The following is a 19,166-nucleotide window of genomic DNA, read 5'->3' on the forward strand; positions in this document are numbered from 1 at the left end:
GCCGCCAGTGAGCACCCAGCCGCCTGCTCTCCCGGGCTGGCCGTGGCCTGCCGGCAGCAAGCCCAGGGCAGCACCGCTCCCCCTCCCCTGACCGTGCCCGGGGGGCGAGAGCCCTAACTAAACTCGGAACTGCGCTCAGGTCCTCTAACGGGTGTCGTGAAAACAGCTTAGCAGAAGATTCGATTTGAAAACAGAACTGAAAACAAAATAAAACAGAGGTGCACCTTTACCCAAACCACAATCCTCACCCAACACGACACACAGGGGCAGGTGCTCTGATTCCCAAGGCGCGCCCACCTTCTCGGCGTCCAGCTGATGAAGTCGCGCCACGTAGAGGGGCAGGTAGTTGGGGTATGTGTCCTTCAGCTCGTTGTAGATGTCACTGGAGTCCAGCCTGGGCAAAGGCAGACAGAAACGCGTCACCTCACTTCTGGCACAAACACACAATGATATATGACAATGCTGGCCTCGCAGCTCTAGTCTGACCAGAAGGCATCGTCAGGAATGCACAATTTTGACAAGGGTTTCCACTACCTGCAGTAGCACCTATACATATGCTCACCTGCAAAGTCAAGATCAGAACGAAAAATATTTTTACTGTACGCTTTTTTGAGAAATGTCAGGTCTTGAGCAATGCTGCGCCGCCCTGTCCTCGGAGGGGAGGTGGAAACCCGCTGTGCCGGCTGCTCCGGCTGCCTGGGGGAGGGTGGCCGGCGGCTGCGCCTGGCACAGGCAGGGAGGTGGGGCCCAGGGGCCACCCCAGGGCAGGAGGAGGGCCCCTGACAGCCACAGCGGCTCCCTCCAGGAGGGAAGGCCTCGGCTGGGGGCGAGCGGCCGGCGGCCGGCCAGGGAGGACAGCAGATTCGCTCCCTGCTTTCTTTCAGTTTTCGCAGATGTTCCTGAGCTGAGGTTTCCCCCTTGCCACCTGCCCCAAGATCACTTCCGCAGGTTTGAAAACGCTGGTTTTTTAAAATGGACCTTCACTTGTGGCCGGTTCCCTCCGCTGCCACAGCCCGAGGGTTCATTTTAGCGGGAGGACTCCTGGCCGCCCGGCAGGGAGCACCAGGCCTCGCACACGCGGCCGGCCGGGTGCGACTGTTCTAGTCTCTCTGGAGAGCGACTTGGCCAAGTGTGACTTTTAAAAATAATATTTCTGATGTAGTAATTATTCTTTTGAGGTGCATCTGGCGGGAACTGTAGGAAGCATAAGGGCATGTCTGTGCCAAAATACCCGTAAATGTTATATTTCGTCCACAGGGTCATCCACTACAGTCAACAGAGTGGGCTTTGAAGGGACCAGCGGCACAGGAAGTCATAACTTAACAGGACCCGGAGAGCCAGGCCCCGAAATCACCCACACGGCTACACGTGCAAACAGAGAAAGGTGGTACAGGCCCGTGGTAGCTCTGGCGAGCGGGCAGAAGGGGCTGAACACTCTCTGCAAAATCGTCCAGTAGAAGTCTCCTCCCAGAGCAAGCCAGAGTAACCGATTAAAATAAAATAAAAAACATCGCAAAAGGTGGTCATCACAACTACACGAGAGCCCGCAAGCCCCTGCAGCCCTCTGACCGGCTGCCCAGGGCCGAGGACAGCCCCGAGGGTCACCGTCCGGGGAACTTACTTGGTCATCCACTGGATCTTAAGGTCTCGTAACGCTTCCGTGAACTCTTCTTTTAAATCTTTCTCTTTTTCTGCATCCTTTTCTTTGTCTTTGCTGCCGTTTTTCGTCTTCGTTGGCGCAGGGATCAGGTAGTAATGAACAGGGATCACATCCTACGAGCGTGGAGAAAGCCGTGGTTAGCAGCCGGCCTTGGCGACTCCGAACCAGCACCAGCAGCCGACTCGGGCACGCGGCCCGGGACTGCGCACCCCATTCCAGACTCCGAGGCCCGACACAGCCAGCATTTTGGTCTGCGGCCAAAGTAATTTTCTCCCGGAGCAAAGTTCACGATCTTTAAAGTTTTGATTTTCCTTAGCACCTTTACAATAGGGGAGGTAGAGCTGACTTTTCGCTTTTTGAGTATTTGGCACCTTCAGTTTTAGTGGGCAGACGAGTGACTGCCCACTTGGGTTTCACATCTAAATCTGAGACGGCGAGGACGTTAGGACGACGTAGAGTTAAGTTTTCTAAGTCACATCAAAGAGCAGTTCTTCCCCACGTCTCACCAGGGCTCAGCCCCTGTGGTGCGGGTGAGGCCATTCCTGACCGGGGGCCAACAAGCACCAGCAGGCACCGAGGTGGGGGACACCAGCCACCAACCAGCTAAGAGGGGCGCTGGCCCGCGGGGCGTGGCCACCAGGAAAGGCTGGACGGTCACCGGCAGAGGCGACATCTGCTGTGTGGCCCTCAGTGACCCCAGAGGAAAGAACCCAGAAAGGAGAGCGGGGGTGTCTGGAGGAGGACGGCCGGCGTGACAGCACACGCAGGGTCCCCACGGCCAATGCGCGGGCGCGGCCGGAAGCCACAGCGGCGCGGCTGCGGGGCTGCTCTGCCCGGGCTCGACCCCGGGAGCGCTGAGACTTTGGCTTGTCTGTGAGGGCTCTTGAGGCGCCCCAGGGAACGGATGAAGAGGAGGACGCACTCAAGCTAGCGGCTAGGAAGTGACTCTGGGAGTCCCGACGGGGCCTTGAGCTAGGGAGCAGCGGCAGCCGCGGGCGGCCTGGGCTGGGGGAGACCCAGAGGGCAAGCGCTGCCCACCGGCGGCTGCCCAGAGAGAGGAGCCAGAGGGCCGAGGGCCGCCAGCGCGAGCGGAGGAGCAGCAGCTGTGCTGCCTGCAGCCGAGAGGTGGCCCGGGCGGAAGTGCTGGCTGGAAGCAGCCGGGCGCCCCACCCTGCCCAGAGCCCTCCTGCAGGCGGCTGGGGAAAGGCTGAGGAGGGAGGTGCGAGAGGTCAGCAAGCCAGCAACAGCTCTTCGGTGTCCTGGTCTCCCCCAGGGGCAGGGGAATGCGCAGCTGCGTCTGTCTGCAGCGGGGCCTCTGCCTTATCTGGGGAGGGGCGTCGTGCGATGCTTGTTGATCTGCTTGGGGCGCGGTAACGAGGCGTCCTCAATGCGTGGGATCTTCAAATCCTATCTTGGGGCTCACATTTAAATGTTGTGAAATCAAGATTTTAGGTTTGCTTTAATTAACAGTTTCTCAAATTAGAGCCAAAAGACTCACTGCCCTAGTAATAGCTGTTTCAGAAAATAAATAAATAAAAGTATATAGGTTGAATAAAAAAAAAAAAATCGTACTGCAGGCCCCCATTTTGCCAAACAGACTTTTGGTGCGTAAACACGCGTTCTCACGACCTCCTGGTTAAATTTCTGCCGGGGCTCATCGCGCCATGCACAGAGGGACCCCGATGCAGCAGCCCTGAGAGTGGGCCGGGTGGAGCCCGGACTCCAGATTCAGGGCTCGTTCAGGGCATCGAGTGCATGGACCAAGGGGGCGTCCAGGTGCCACGTCTGTGCCCGCCCCAGAGCCCGCGGGCAGCCGTCCCACCAGACGTGGGGACCGAGAAGGCCCCGGCTTGGCTCCCCGGGATGACCCCGCTCTGGGGGGCCGCTCTCCTGGGGCCCTCCGCCCTGGCAACGCCAAGTTAAGGGACCTACGTCAGAAGCTCGCCCCAAGGGCGCAGGGGCAGGCTGCGCCAGCCTCGCCCAGAGCCACACGCGGCGCCTCCCGCGGCCGGGGAAATGGCCTCCCGCGCTCTGTCCGAGCGTGGCGCTAGGCCACGCTCCCGTCCGCCACGCGGCACGTGGGAGGGGCACGGCGGGCGCCAGGGTAAGCGTGGCCGTCCACGTTCTGGTCGGCACCCCCCGCCCCCAGCCTCTGGTTAAGGGGGCACCTTCCTCTCCGAGACTAGGAGGGCAGGCTCTCATCACTACCACTTTCGTACAGAAAAAAACCTGAATTTAAAACCCCTCGCTACAGATTCTCACAGTAAGTTTTAAACCAAAAGATTCCAGTCATTGAAATGGAATTTCAACACTGAGCAGCACTGTTCAGAAAACAACCAACCCACCTGCCAAGCCAGTAGCATTTTTTTGTGTGTAGCAACATAGCACTATTTAAATTTTGATTCCAAAATTATTGTTTTTTAGCTTTCAACTTTTTCCTAACTATAAATGCAAAACAAAAGTAGCTATTTTAAAGATGAAAAAATTTGAGTGTGGAAGCTGCTAAAAATACTCTTTTTTTTTTTTTTTACAAAAAGATAACATTCGTTACATCAAAAGTTACTGAAGCTGAGCACAAATCCATTGAGGGTTAGACACAGCCGCTAGCCGGCGGGTTCCCCAGGCCAGCGCTGCGCGGTCTTGCCCGTGTGCGTGCACGCACGTGCGCCCACAGCTCCCGATGGCGACCTGGCCAGAGCCCCGTGACCGAGCGGGAGAACGGGAGGGGCAGGCGGCGCCGCCAGCGCGCTCTGCAGCCAGTCGCCGGGAGGCCGCAGCCCAGTCCGCCCGACGACGGCCTCGTTTACAGACCTCATGCGCACAGCCTGCACCGCGGCCCTGGAGCACGGCGAGGCGGTCGCAAAACGGAACCACCGCGCGGCTCGGCCTGTGCGGCGCCTTGTTCTTCGGGGGCTCCTGCGCGTCTTTCTGTTTCTCCCGACCACTCCAAGACGAACTGCACATGCAGCGAGTTACAGCGCTGCGTGTGGTGCGCGGACACAGCCCGTTCGACTGTCGCGGCTGAATGTCGCCTGCGCTCCGGGCAGTGAGCGCACGTGGCCTCCGAGCTGAGAAATACTGTTCTAGGGAGGGCAGATACCCACCTGGAAAGATGGTCCTGGGGTGTGTTTTGTCTATACCTCTCCAGCATAACTTAGACATTTCAGAAGTCACTTTAATGAACTAGTTTTACCTTTTACAAATGGTGATCCCTCATTTCCCTTTATAGAGTTAAGAAAGACCGGGTCCTCTCTGGTCTGTGCCTCAACATACTCATCCTCCTGGTACAGAACTTCCCGCAGGAGCACGAGGCATCACGGGGAACCGATGGTGCCCGCAGGCCTTCGCCAGGGAACTCACCAATGTGCACACGTTTTTCAAATATGCTTGGAGAATTTTTCATGCACAGTTTGGTTTGCAATTAGATTGTGTCCTCAGCTGCAGGAAGCCAGTTAGAGATCACTTCAGCTACGGTCTGAAAATCTGCAAGTGGTCTCGGTGTATGTTTTAACTTGAGGTCAGTGGTCCTTAGTTCAGTCCTGGCTGTATCACATTGCTATTTTTGTCTCTGACCTTCCAGAGCTCAGAAAATGCAGAGCGGGGAACAAAGTTTACCTTATGTATCTTAACAAGATTTTATTAATCAAGTTATCCAATTTAACAATATTTTTAGAATTCAAAAATAACTACTTTGTCCTACATACGAGCAAAAAGAAATCACATTCATGTCTACAGGATTTTAGATAGGCAGTATTGCAAATATTACTCAGTTTCATAGCTGCAGTAACAACTGATGAACATTAACATTTTCTCTACACATACAAGACGATGGGGGGGGTCTTCCAGAAATTTGTGGGAGGGAAAACCCTTCAGAAAAGCAGTATGTCAACGCTGGTAAGCTAAAAGCACTATACTGCAGAACTCAAGAGAAAAGAAACTAAGGGAGAGGTTTTTAAAAACCTATAATAGTGATAGGAAAAAGTTCAATATGCAAATAAAGCTTTAAGCAATCTTTTTTAAGAACTGACAATCAGTACCTTTTTAAACTTTCCTTGTCGTTTTGCTGCAGCCTGCCCCTGGGAGTTAGAAGGACATTCTGTAAGAAACATGCACTCTCCACGGGGACACGCCGCTCTGCTAACGTTCTTCCAGCTTACGCTCCACCTGCACGTGTCCCCGGATTTAGGAGGCTCAGGCCTGTGGTCACAACGGCAGCTTTGAAAGAAAGCAGCATTGCCACTTTCACTTTTGAAAGAAAAATGCACTCAAGTATGCTATTCCTATGGGGTGAATGTCTTTCAACCTTTCATTACAAAAGTTCTGTGGTGCAAGGTCTACTTGTAGTCAAAACGTGAAGTCTTGAGCACTCGCAAGTTTAGCTGCCGGCCCACAGACCCTGGCTTCCCAGGGCGCTCAGCAATCACAAGCATCACTGTGAAAGTCGGACAAGTAAATGAGCAGTCCTCTCTGAAGGACGTTAAGTCACCAGAAATGCAAAACTAAGCTTAAATAAACAATGGGTGTGAGTATGATTAACTCAGTAGCTTTAGGGTTTTGCTGTCAAGGAAATCTACCCTGACAAGTATTAACTAGTAATCGCACGTTTATAATTTCATTTCTCCACTGCCTCTCAAAGAATACCCTGAGGAGTGGCAACTGCCTCTGAATGACTGAAAGCATCCTTTTTACAATCAATGGCTCTTGGCATGCCCACCGCCAGGAAGTGGACGCTCGGGAGCGTCCTCCAGGGCAGGGGCTCAAGGCCTGTAGTGGGGCGGGCGCCCAGGAAGTGAAGTCCACAAAAACCGAAAGCTAGGACTTCTTCAATCAAGCATGTAAGAATTCCGGCATGCTAACTAATGATTCCCCTCAAATTATTCTGAAGTGTGTATCTACATACACAGAGATACCTACCTTTAGGGATATGCAGACATACTTTTAAGTATATATACACACAGAGCCACCATGCGTAAATAGTGGAGACTGCAAAGAAACTCAAGAAATGCAAGGGCACATCAACTCTTTATAAGCACAAAATCCCCATGCTGTGCTTCCGTGACAACGGATAAAAGACCTGAGCGTCTGTCCGGGGCAGCGAAGGTGGCCGCTCAGCCGTGCGAGACCTGCTCACTTCATAACTGCACTATGGCACCCAGCTTTAGGGGGGCCCTTGCTCACATACTTCTAAGAGCAAATGTTAGAGAGAAATGCAAAACTTAAGAATGGCCACTTTTCAGTGGCACTGAGATGCAATAACTCATAACTATATAAATATACAACATTCCAGTAAGAGAAAGGTCTTTGCACAAGTATGAAAAATAGTATTTATTAGAAGTAAGCTAATAAATGAAGCTAAGAGGATCTGACTTCTTCCTATGTCCATAATATTGTATCAGTTATAATTCCATAAAATGCTCTACCTTGAAACACCTCATTTATGAAAGCCAAGTTTGATTTGGATCTGTATGTTTCACGGGAAGTTCAAGTATACTAGCTGTGCAGGGTAGAAAGGGCCTGAATATTTAGTCTTGGGAAAGTGAATTCTAAGTATATTAAAAACTTTTGAGTATAGTCAGATATTACCGGGAACTTGGGAAAAGAACTGTAACTTTTCCACCCCCCGGGGAAGATCTTCATTTTTAATCATTCTGAAGGTGGAATTCATTCCCATCTTTTAAAGAAATGGAAACTTTGGACTGTGTAATTTCGGTGTCAAGTGAAACAGCCAGTACTTACCGCTTTCTTCCCAAGTTCAGTCTTTGACAGGGTCAAGGATCCGGCGAGGTAGCACCCGGGCCCTGCCCCTTTAGGGACTCTAGTGAGAAAACACAAAAGAGGGGAAAACGAGAGAGCACTTTACAAAGGCCACTGGGAAAAACATCGGAAGAGCCCCATTCTGAAATGATCCCCAAAGCTCAACTTCAAAGCTGAATTTTAAAATTCAAAGGGAGAAGCAGCCCACAGTGGAACGGCCCAGGGCCTCAGGGCAGCGCTCGTCCAGCCTAGCCAGAGGCAGAGCCCGCTGCGGCCAGGCGCTGACCCAGAGCGACGGCACTCACTTGTCGTCAGGTAAGGAGGTGACAAAGAAGGGCTGGTTGTACTTGGGTGGTAACGTCAGACTGCTTGATTTCTTCTTTCCTAGAAGTGCAAGGCTGTGATTTTCATGAATATCTAAGCTCAAGGTATTGGACAACCTATGGGAAACGATAAACGGCAGGTCTTTAAGACGCTCCAAATCATTGATTTGCTCGTGGCGAATCTGCAGTCGAATTGTATAATCTCCTTTCTCCAATTTCAAAGAGTACTAGAAAAGAACAAACAACATTTGGTAGAAGTGAAAAGGCAGCCCAACAAACTGAGACCCTGGTAAGGAGAAGCAGAACAGGGAGGAATCAGAGGACACACAAAGCCCAGCACCTGTTCACACGCACGCACGCACACACTGACACACATTCACACACGCACTCAGACACGCACACACAGACACTCACACAGGGGACACGAAGTCACAACGGACACGGAGCTCCCACCACCCAAACAAGCTGTCACTGGCTCGCCATCTGTACCTGGTGTGGGTAGGCGTCGCCCGAGCCCATCTGTCTCTTGTTCTGGTCAAATATAATCCAGAGTTGGCTGTCAAATTCTGATTCATATAATAATTCACAAAGTAGAGGGCAGCTTGGAGTTACTTCTCCGCTCTTGGGCTACGTGAAAAATAAGCATTACATGACATGGCTTTCATAACTTCTAATTTAGATGTGTAATGTTACTGATGAGACTTTCACATTTCGGTCTTACGAATAATTTCCTGCAGTAACCAAGAGTGCAGAACAGCCACCATCTGACACCAATGAAAGGCACTCCTCCTTTACAAACTAACCAACCAAGCTATTTGTATTCATTAATAAAGTGATACATATTCTTCGGAATCTCTAACTACCTTATACAATTGAAACTGGACAACTCACTGAAATCTACCATCCCCTAAACATCATGAGCAAGATTTCCTATTACTCATTAAGTTTTACTGAAACCTCTGCTCTTATAGGTTTAACTGTCTTTAGAATTCGTTCAATTTAGTTTACTTTCTGATGCTTGACTGTTTTGACATCAGCTTCACTACGAGCAAGCAGGTGCATTAGTGTGATCAGAAGGTATTTCGACCCGAGAAGACACCTCACCACTGGACAGGTAACACTGGACAAGTATCACTGAAGAGGTGACCACTACTAGGGCTCAAAGGCCTGTCACTACCACATTATAATTTGGGACTTCAGATCTGAATGGTCCCTTAGATTATGACAGGTTATCATTTCCAGCGAAATCATTCTCATTAACCAATGTTAATCACTAGAATCTTTTCCATTTCATAGTGCCCTTCCATTTTGATTTTATGATTCATAAAACTTGAAAGTTCATTGCGAGGCTACACTTTATCATAGGAACACTCACTTGATGGAAGCTGTAGGTCAGGATCATCTCGTAAAGTTGACGGTTATTTGGCAATACATCCCTTGAGCCTAAAGGTTTTGTTTTTGCACTCAGTGGGCTGTAATTAGACAATTGCATGGCTGTTTGATTCAAGAGGTCAATTAGTGAAACAAACTAACCTATAATCGACGACTCTATAACATATCACAAAATAATACGGAAGCATTCCTATACACAGCCCTCCGGACAGCTGTGATACGGGCCCCAGTGCCCCCTGCTCTTACTGACCCGACCACAGCGCCACGCAGCTGAGGCCCAGCAGTACAAAGGTCATCCTGCGTGATCAAAGCCCTTCCAAGGGTCACTCAGCTCTCCTGACAGAGCCAGGGGGCAGCACTGGCGTGACTCGCTGGCAGTGCCGGGCCAGGCCCTGCTGTGCCCTCCTGTCCCAACTGTGGCGCCACGCCGAGAGCCTCCCTCCGCGGCCTCTAGGGCTCGGAGCTGCTGGCGCTCCCCACCCCGCAGAGCCATAAACCGGAGCTTCCCCCAAGCATTCAGACGGCTGTGAAGAAATGACTCTTCCCAGGGGGTCAGAGAGCCCAGCTTCACCGTGTCTGCAACCCCAAAACAGTCAGCGGTACCGTAGGGTTTGAACCCAGCTCTTCAGGGTGATGCAGGGAGCCAGATCTTCGTATTTCAAGGACGACTGGACATCAAAACGGTTGATTCCTTCCGATGCATGCTACAAGCGGAGAAGACAAATTAGCTCCTCAGGCTTTATTCAGATAAGCTACTTTTAAACAATACTTTGTACCCAAAAGAAATGTCTCATGCATTCTATAAGCACCCGTAAACAAAGGCACTATTATTTCCAGAACTGGAGGTAATTTCCATTGCTGTGTAAATGAACCAGCGGCGACATTAAACGAGCCCATGATGACCTTCCGGTAGCACAGGTGACAGCTGGCAGTGCCCTCGAAGGCGAGCTGGGACTTACGATGTCTAACTGAGGGGCAGTGCACACTATCCCGTGGAAGGAAACCGTGTAGTCGATGTTCACGTCGCTCAGACTCGCCCACCACCGCGCAATGCAGAACTCAATGGCCTTCCCACCCTGCAGAGGAAAACGAAGGTGTGAGCCCTTCCTCTCGTTTCCTTTCGGCATACAGATACAGACAGTAGGCACTTTACAGCAGTCCTCAGCTCTCACCCGCTGTATTTTCACAGATACAACTGCTGCCGGCTGCGCGGGAGGGGCCGGTCACGGCCGCACAGACACGGCGGCTCCCGCCACGCGGGCGTCACCCTGCCTGCTGCTCCCGGGAGACCCGAGGTGGCGTTTGGAAGCACACGGCGGCCCCGCCACAGGCGCGGGCTCAGAGCTGCCGGGAGCCAAAGCCAGAGGAGGTCACGGCCCCCGAGGCCAACCCGCCAGCCAGACAACGCCGCCCGCAGCCCCGAGTCTTGAGTGAGGCTTCCTGCCGACCCGTCCGTGGCGTCTGGGAGGCGTCGCACGATGGACACAGACGGCACAGGGCACAGCCGCGGCTGGCGGCTACCAAGGCCGCCTGTGGGGAGCGCACCGAGCCGCCCCCCTGCCGCCGCGCAGGAGGCAAACTGGCCTCCTGGCCTCAACCACAGGCATGAGCAGGAAGGTCAGTTCCCACAGGCACGTAGGAAGCCCCGAGCAGGGCCACAGCACCGTGAGTGAAGGAGCCCCTCAGCGGGGCTCCGCCTGGCCTGCAGGCCGACCGCAACGCGCAGCAGCCCTCAGGACTCTGAACGCAAACGGTACGGCCAAGTGCAAATACTTAGTCTCAGCTCAGAGCAACAGCAAAAAGACATTTGTTTCAGCATTTCAAACGATAAATTAAAACCCACCAAGACAGGAAAGGCTTCCGTCAGCGTGCCTTTTTCTGGAAGGGAACAAAACTTATAGAACTCGTGACTGCGGTAGGCTCTCTGCTTCACCAGCTGCACTGCATGGAGAACAAACTTGGCCGCCACCTCGGAGGAACAGGAACACACTGTGACTTCTAAAAGTGAGGAGAAGTGAGGGTTCAGAGAGAGATACAGGATCTCATGCCCATCCAAAATGGCTTCAGTCATGCCTACTCGCTAGGGCATAATACAGCAAGAATGAACCGGCATATTCAAAGGAAATCTGTTTCCTTAAACACCCACGCGTCAATAGAAAACTAATGAACTGAAAGAGTAGAGGTTCAGTGACAGGATGTAAGTCCACCAGGACTAAAACAACAGCCACTCTGCAGAAAACACCGTCAGTCACCAGCGGTCCACAGAGGAACCCGAGATGACCTTCCTCAGCACCTCCTTAGACCCTCTTGCCGGATAAAGGGGCGGAATTTTTGAAACCTCTACCTGCCATCGTGCCTGCATTCCATAGCATCTATGTATCCAACCCCACCCGCAATGATGAGGTCCCCGCCACCCCCTTTCGGTTATCTGAGTCCCACCCGCTTCTAGACAGTCGGCGCCGAAGCACACACTGAGCTCTGCTCTGTGGCAGGGTCAGGGTGAGTCAGGCCCGCTGGGACAGCTTCTCTCGGGCCACCCTTCAGGCCCGAGGGGAGGGGAGCGGAGCGAGGGCAAGTCTCTGGCCCCCAACGTCAGGCGGACACAGAATTCTGTGAACGGAGGCAACTGCCACGGACAATCTCATGGCCTGACAATATTTCTAATTCGTTGAAACAGGAATCCCCTGCAGTACATGTTCTGTCTTCCTTCGGATGGCTTTTTCCTCAGCTCTCCTGAGACAGGCTGACAGACAAGGCTGTGTCAGCTGGCGGCGTGCCACCCGCCAGTCTGATACACGAGAGCACTGTGACACGCCCACCACCATTTGGGTAGGGGACGCATCTAGCGCTTCACAGGTACCCACCTTTTTTGGTGATGGGAACGTGTAAGATTTATTCTCTTGGGGAATTTCAAGTCCTGTTAACTGGTGACCTTCTGCCGGACACTGGGCTTCTTCAACTTACCATTCTCACAACTAAAAGTCTAACCTCTGACCAACATCCTCCACCGGAAAGAGCAGCTGCTCTGACCTGCTTCCGTTCTCGACCACCCAGTGTTTGTGTCGGATGTGCAGACTATGTTTGGTCTCCATACCCGGCCAGCCGCACCTCCCCCGGCCCCCCGCCCAACGGCGTCAGCTTCGGGGTGAGCCTCCACACGCTCACTGCCTCATGCAGCTGCTGTGCGTCTGACCAGAGCCGCCGCTCAACGGCTGGGCCCGTAGCAGGAGCTCCTGGCGCTGTCGGACAACGCCGGCCCGGGGCTGCCGCTGCCTCCCAGGCGTGACCGCACTAAATCAAAACCCTGAGTCCCAGCACGGCCCGAGGGAGCTGGGGTGGTGTGCCCACGCAACAGAGTACCAGGGCTTCACAGCCAGTGTGGGCGCGGATCCGGGGTGCAGTCATGAGTGACGCGGGCCCCACGTGTCATGCCCCAGCGAGAGGCCCCGCTCCTGAAGATTAGGGTCAGACCGACGCTGCTCGTACTCACCAGCCCACGTCGCGCCCTCAGGAACCTCAATGAAATGCCTCCGGATCTGGCCCGGTTTAAAATGCACGTCTGTAAAGGCTAGATCGTAATGGGACGACTCGTTCACTCTGAAAATCAAGGGGGGGCAGCTAGACACGGGCTCTCATTCCAGAACAGCTTTATCAGCCCACACGCACATTAGGTTTTGATAGCTCATGACACAGAGTGACTGAGAAAGCCGGTTACGTGATGGCCCTCATTTTGGCAACATCAGCAGCAATGAACTCTGGATAGCCTATGAGTGATTTTCCTGCGCACTGTCTAGCCAATAATGTGTCTGTGAGACACACACAATTAAACAAAACCCTCTCTTGTGGTTTCACACAAAACTCAGAGGACGCTCCTGTCGCCAGGACCCTCGAAGCCTGAGACGGCTCGCTGACGGCTGGGGGCTGCCCGGCGGCTCGGGGACCGCAAAGCCACTTCCTGCAGCCCCCAGGCGCTCCCCAGCAGAGCGGCACAGTGACGAGGACACACGCTCCCGCAGCGCTGCTGGCGGGACCAGGGAAGCAGGAGGGGGAAATGCGTCGCTCCGACTAGGGAGACCCGACACGGGCCATGGCTGCCGCAGGCCGGCCGGCCGGGCCTGGCCCACACTGACCGGGCAGCCACTCCGCGGGCGCTGCCGTGAGCAGCCGACGATGCCACCGTCCTGCCTCGCGCGTCCTGAGCCAGCTGGGCCGCTCGGACTCCGCGGTGGCTCCAGGCAGGGGCGTGTGGGGAGGCCCCTGTGCTCCTCCAGACTCACGGTCAGGTGGTGAAGCGGACAACTGACCCCACAGTGCCAGCTGAAGTCAGTGCCACGGCGCGTGGAAAGCACCACGGGGCAGCAGGGAGTCGGCGAGGCACGGGAGCCTCGTGGGGGCGGCAGTGCCGACCTGGCGCTGGCAAGGCAGCGGGCGCTGGCTTCGAGGGGCCACTGCGTGCCACTTTAAGGGCACGAACGGGAGCCTTGGGCGCCGCCAGCGCATTTGAAGCAGTAAGTGGCACTACTGCATTTGCGTTCCTTGGGCCGGGGGGAGGCAAGGAGAAAAAGGAAGAGTCGAGGAAAAGCAGGAGGAGGAGAAACCAGGGTTCCCGCAGGACAAGGGGGCGAGTGTGCGCGGGGCGGGGGGCGGGGGGTGGGGAGGGGGACAGACGCAGGCTCGGCTGCCCTCTGAGTGGGGCACCGAGGACGCGTGCTGCAGCCGGGGCTGAGCAGACCGTGGGGCAGCTACATCCCGGCTCCTGCCTCTGCCTGCTGGCCCCGAGCAGTTCACATTGTTTCCGTAAAGAGCCAATCAAAACATTCTGTGTACGAGCGAGCTGTTCAGGGCTTATTACTTACTTGGCTGCTATCACGGCGGTGATTGGGACTCTGAACAAAGGGCCTGCGTTAGGGGATGCTATGTCGTAGCCACACACCTCGAAAAAGAACGGCAGGTTTCAGTATCAGCAAACAGACTTTTGACAGGAAAAAAAAAAAAAATAGGTCAAAAGGAATCTACTCAGAGAATAAATTAATCTAATGTTGAATTTAAAAATCCGAAGCACAAGGCGACATCCATTTTCTGACGCTGGGTCACATAACTCACGGCCGTGGCCCGACAAGCGCACGCAGGCCAGCCCTCGCCTGGCTGACCTGACCCGGCAAGGGCCGCCACACGCGGCAGCCTCGCCTCGCACAGGGAGAGCGGGGAGCCCGGTACCTCTGTGTAATGCAGCCCTTCCCGCAGGCCTCTGGGGTCCACGCGTATGTTGATGTGACGACACTGATTCATGAGCTCCAAATGGCTGGGGCACTGAACCCAAGACGAGTTTGAAGTTAAAGCTAAATGAAGCTGAAGGGATATTTTTTCAGAGTTTTCTGGCAACAAGAAGACCAAAATCTCACAATTAGTATTTCTTCCGTGTCTTCCCCACTAGTAGTGTTCTATCTTCTATCAAGAAACTTGTGAAACGCGCCCGGGCAGCTGTGCGGCCCACGAGGGGCGGGCCTCCAGAGCGTGACCTGGCCGAGTCAGGGCCCTGGCCACCAGCAGCCACCGGACCTGCTCCACGCTCAGCGCGGACCCCGTAGCACGTCAGCAGCTGATTCTCGTGACGACGCTATGCCAGCGTCTGACTGAAACGGGGGCTCGCAGCCACAGCGGCCAGCCCTGTCCACTGCCCTGGAGCTGCGGCGCCCCAGCCGAGTCTACTTCCCACTCCGGGTGAGAGCTCTGTCTGCCACCCCAGTGGTGAAAGTGGGAACGAAAAGCAGTTCGAGGCGCTACTATCCACACTCAAGTCACCAAAGGCCTGTTCTTGCATGTTTCTTGGCAGCCAGATGCCAGCTGAGTGGCCACTGCATCAGGATCTCCAGTGACCCTCCTCTTCCCCCCCAAATCCACAGGGTTAGAAATAATACTGCCAACTCATCTTTTCCCTGTACGACACTAGTCTTCAAACCAAAAGTGGGGGCTACGCACTTCAGCTTAGTGCCTGCTTCTTACTTACCAGTATTTTCTGGAAACACAGGTTCAATGCCAACGCCGTGATCGGAAGGGGCGGCCACCTGAACAGGGTCTCGGAGGTAGATGCCACGATTATTTCCAACAGTAACAGTGAAACCTAACTTGTTAGCAAATGATGTATTCTGAATGAGGTAGTCATATGCCTTATCAACCTAATTAAAAGAACACAGAACAGTAAGGCACACCTGGTCGGGGCACAGACCTATCTCACCATAAATGACCCGCTTGGTTTTAGCTGGTGTAAAACCTGAGCAAAAACTTTCTATGCTCAGCTTTCGAAACTACGAAGTAACTCCGATAAGGGTAATTCTACCTCTTCAGGGAGAAAATACCAGTCTACGCCATGGAGTCCCTTTCAGCCACTCTCTTCACCCTTTGTCCCCGAGCACGGTCGGGCACATTTGCAGAGGCCACTCTGACTGGCCAGCTTTTACCCCCTGCCTCTGCTCCGAATTTCCACCCAGTTCACAGCCTACATCTATTTTACCTCTCTGTCTTAGTGCACCAAGTCTGTCTGAACTAAAAATTTGTTTTCCTACGCTCTCCGCTTACAGCCCAGAAATTGCTCTGGTCATATGATCTAGATCCAGACCTACGTAGCTGTCCTTATGTAAATGGAAATACAGCAATAGCCAAGGCCTTGCCTCAATGATTTACACGACAAACAGGAATACCTGAATGATGCCATGCCCTTGGGCAAATACTTCTATGTTGTCAGCCTTCACTGCAGTGTTTTCCAGAGCTCTTCTGACAGAATGCACTGTGTAGTTGACATTATTTGCTTTCAGACCTAAGATCAAAGAATAAATAAATAAATAAAGCTAGTGAGCTGGCGGCTTGAGACCCCGTCACCCCTCCGGGAGAGATCACAGGCACAACCTCTAACCTCCGTGCCTTGGCTTTCAACGCCGGCTTTTGCCAACTTTTGTTGCTTTTTTTTAAAACAGAGCTAAGCCACCTGGCTCATATGATCTAGCATTACAGAGAGACCTCATTCAACAAAGTCGCTGTGCGCACATCACACAAAGGTCCCTGCGGGCAGCGCGGGGCGATGCGAAGGTGTGAGGCAGATACAAAAGGCGCTCGGGCGGCATCTTCTCTACAACACTGCTGGCCAGTCGTAGGGTGGCGGGTGGTGGTTTTCAACCCCACGACGAGTCACACCACCAAGGGAACTTAAAGTCAAAAAGGCAAAACAGATGCCAAAGCCTCACCACAGACCAATTACAGCAAAACCTTTTGAGACTGGATCCAGGTACTCAGCTAGATTAAAATCTCCCTGGGTGATGCCGGGGAACAGCCAAGAGCCCAACTGTCTAGACACTTTCCACTTACCTAACTGGCAATCAAGCCTAGCCTTTAGAACGAAGGCTGAGGGGAAGTATAAAATGATACGTTTAGGCTCCATTTCATAACGCCACTTCTACTTCATTAAGGAAAGCAGTAAAACAGTGACCGAGCTACAGCTAAGCAGTCAGTATTCTCCATCACTTTACTGGGAAGGTGGGAGTGGAAGTCAGTCAGCCGTGGCGGTGCTGGGCAGCCTCCTTACCTGAAAGTATCAGGGCGATGCCTCCACACGCATTGGGAGAAGACATGGACGTCCCGTTCATGAGCTGGGTCCCTCTCAGCGTCCAGTTTGGGACAGAAGCAATGGCTCCGCCGGGCGCACTGATACTCACTCCAAGGGCCCCATCGGCGCTGGACGCAAAGCCATGAAAGTTTGCTTATGACGGCCACAACCAGACGCCCACGGGGCGATGACAAGGCCACTGGTCAGAGACGCTTCTGTGCAGGACCAGGGCTATGTGTGCTCCCTGGAGCCGACCGTGTCCCTCCCTCTGTGCAGCGACTTTCTTGTCAGTGAACAGAGAGTGTGTGCATGCGTGTGTGCGTGCCCATGTGTGTAGGTGAGCGAGAGAGCAAGAGAGCCTCGGCTTGTGTTGGGAAGGTAAAAGATGGCAGGTCTATTTATAGAAAGAAAATAATGATGGCCACTGCTCAGACTCTGAGCGGCGCTTTCCTCTTCTCCTGTGACAAGCGTAAGTTTCACCCTTCCTCGGAAGTCTAACCAGGCATGACCAATAGAGTATGTATCAATAATAACACAGAGCACCCTAAAGACTCTGGGGAAACTAACTCACTAAAGTATCACTTCAGTAAAGTGGCAGGTTACAATATCCACACACACAAATCAGCACTTTCCTAGATGCAAACCATGGGCTAGAACAGAAGACAGTAAGAAAAGAACCCATCTACAACTGCATCCAAACACACGAGTAGCTAGGAGTACACTCAACAAAGGAGGCGAGGGGCCTACACAAAGAAAACTCCGAGATACTGTTGGAAGAAACAGAAGATGACAAATGAAATGGAAGGCGAGTCCCTGCTCGTGGACTGGAACGCCTAACACTGCCAAAATGGCCGTCCCAGTCAGAGCAGGAGAGTCCATGGCATCTTTATCAGCTTTTCAGTGGCATCTCCACAGAACAGAACAGCATCCCTGGAATTCACACGGAATCAGAAAGACTGCAGATAGCGAAAGCGATCGGACAAAACGGAAGACTGGCAGGTAACACTTCCAGGCTTCACAGCACACCACGGACCTCTAAGAGGCGCGCCAGTGTGGCATGGGGTAGAAGAGACAAGCAGACCAGCCAAACAACTGGGAATATGGAAATAAACCCAGACCTCAATGGACAGTTCATCCATGAAAAAGAGTCAAGAACGTACAAGGGCAGCCTCTTCAATAAGTGGTCCTGGGAAATATAAAGTTCATGCAAAGAACTGAGCTAAACCACACAAAGTATCAACTCAGAAGAGGCAGATTTAGATGTGAGACTTGGGACCACAAAACACACAGACGCCAGCAGGCAAAAGCCTCCGCAGCCCTGGCGTCGGTGATGCCCCTGTGGATTCATCTCTAGCAGCAGGGTGACAAAGAATAACATCACTGGGACTACATCCATCTGGAAAGCTTCTGCAGGGCAAAAGAAATTGCCACTAAAGAAGACACCCTACTGAGCAGGAGGAAGTACTTACACAGCACACCTCTGGCCAGGGGCTGGTATCAACAATCTACTCGGGACAAAAAGACTCGACATACAACTCAACAACAAGACACCCAATTAGTAAATGGACACAAAGCTCTCCAAGTACGGCACACAGACGAAAGCACACGAAAACATGCTCCTGCTCACTTAGTGTCAGGGGAATACCATGCAGGACCACAGCAAGGCTCCTGCCACACGCAAGGCGGGCCCCACCCAGACAAGAAGCCAGGTGCCGGCCAGGGTGTGGAGAAAAGGGTCTGGTGCACTGCCGACGGGGACGCAGGCGGCCCAGGCGCCACAGGAAACAGTACGGAGGTTTCTCAGATTAAACACGGCTCTGCCGTCCACACGGACAGCGGCTCCACCCCGGGCGCCTGCCAAAGAGCGCAGCACACTGGCCTGGCCTGAAGGGAAACACGCACCGTCAGCCACAGCTGCGCCTCCAACCGCCACGCGATGGGAGCAACACGAGCGCCCGAAGGCAGGCCAGGGACCCGCAGGCGTGGCCTGTGTGCACGCACAGAGGTATGCCCCTCCCACACAGCGGGGCGCCCAGAGCTAAGAGAAAAGGTGAGCGCTTGCCATCGGTGGCAACCTGGATGGAGCTGGAGGGGGCTCCGGGGAGAGGCAAACCCTGGAGAGCGTCTCTCAGAATCAGACAACACGAAGGGCCAGGTGAAATCAACGACAGGTTCTGGAGAGGAGAGGGGCAGACCAAGCGGGGGCACACTGACTTGGCGGGGGAACTCCAGGTGTCCGGGCGGTGGGTGCCCAGTGAAGGGGGACAGCCTGCACCTCCAGAACACAAAGCATGATGTAAGCCAGGGTTACCTCCACTTAGAAAATGGTATTCGTATACAGAGTCGGCAGTAACTATAAAGATACTAGTGTCTCTTAAGGAAAACCACAAAATGAAGAAGCTGAAAAGGTAAAAAAACTAAGACTCTTGGCCCTCCCTGG

General features: G+C 53.4%; 1 protein-coding gene across 1 annotated transcript in view; it reads right to left on the minus strand.

The window, feature by feature from the left end:
* TPP2 (tripeptidyl peptidase II) overlaps positions 1–19,166 on the minus strand; it is a 40,420-nt gene that overhangs the window by 7,717 nt on the left and 13,537 nt on the right. Inside the window, exons 11-26 of the mRNA XM_012723155.1 lie at positions 16,706–16,854; positions 15,828–15,943; positions 15,137–15,305; positions 14,347–14,504; positions 13,986–14,062; positions 12,620–12,726; positions 10,973–11,127; positions 10,089–10,205; positions 9,733–9,833; positions 9,113–9,209; positions 8,227–8,364; positions 7,720–7,964; positions 7,397–7,475; positions 5,698–5,736; positions 1,622–1,773; positions 298–394 (exon numbers count right to left, since the gene is read on the minus strand). Of these exons, the coding sequence (XP_012578609.1) occupies positions 298–394; positions 1,622–1,773; positions 5,698–5,736; positions 7,397–7,475; positions 7,720–7,964; positions 8,227–8,364; positions 9,113–9,209; positions 9,733–9,833; positions 10,089–10,205; positions 10,973–11,127; positions 12,620–12,726; positions 13,986–14,062; positions 14,347–14,504; positions 15,137–15,305; positions 15,828–15,943; positions 16,706–16,854 (1,996 nt within the window). The remainder of the gene's footprint in view (positions 1–297; positions 395–1,621; positions 1,774–5,697; positions 5,737–7,396; positions 7,476–7,719; positions 7,965–8,226; positions 8,365–9,112; positions 9,210–9,732; positions 9,834–10,088; positions 10,206–10,972; positions 11,128–12,619; positions 12,727–13,985; positions 14,063–14,346; positions 14,505–15,136; positions 15,306–15,827; positions 15,944–16,705; positions 16,855–19,166) is intronic.

This window comes from Condylura cristata, unplaced genomic scaffold (genome assembly GCF_000260355.1).
Source record: "Condylura cristata isolate star-nosed mole 26May11 unplaced genomic scaffold, ConCri1.0 scaffold00010, whole genome shotgun sequence".
NCBI classification, from domain to species: domain Eukaryota; kingdom Metazoa; phylum Chordata; class Mammalia; order Eulipotyphla; family Talpidae; genus Condylura; species Condylura cristata.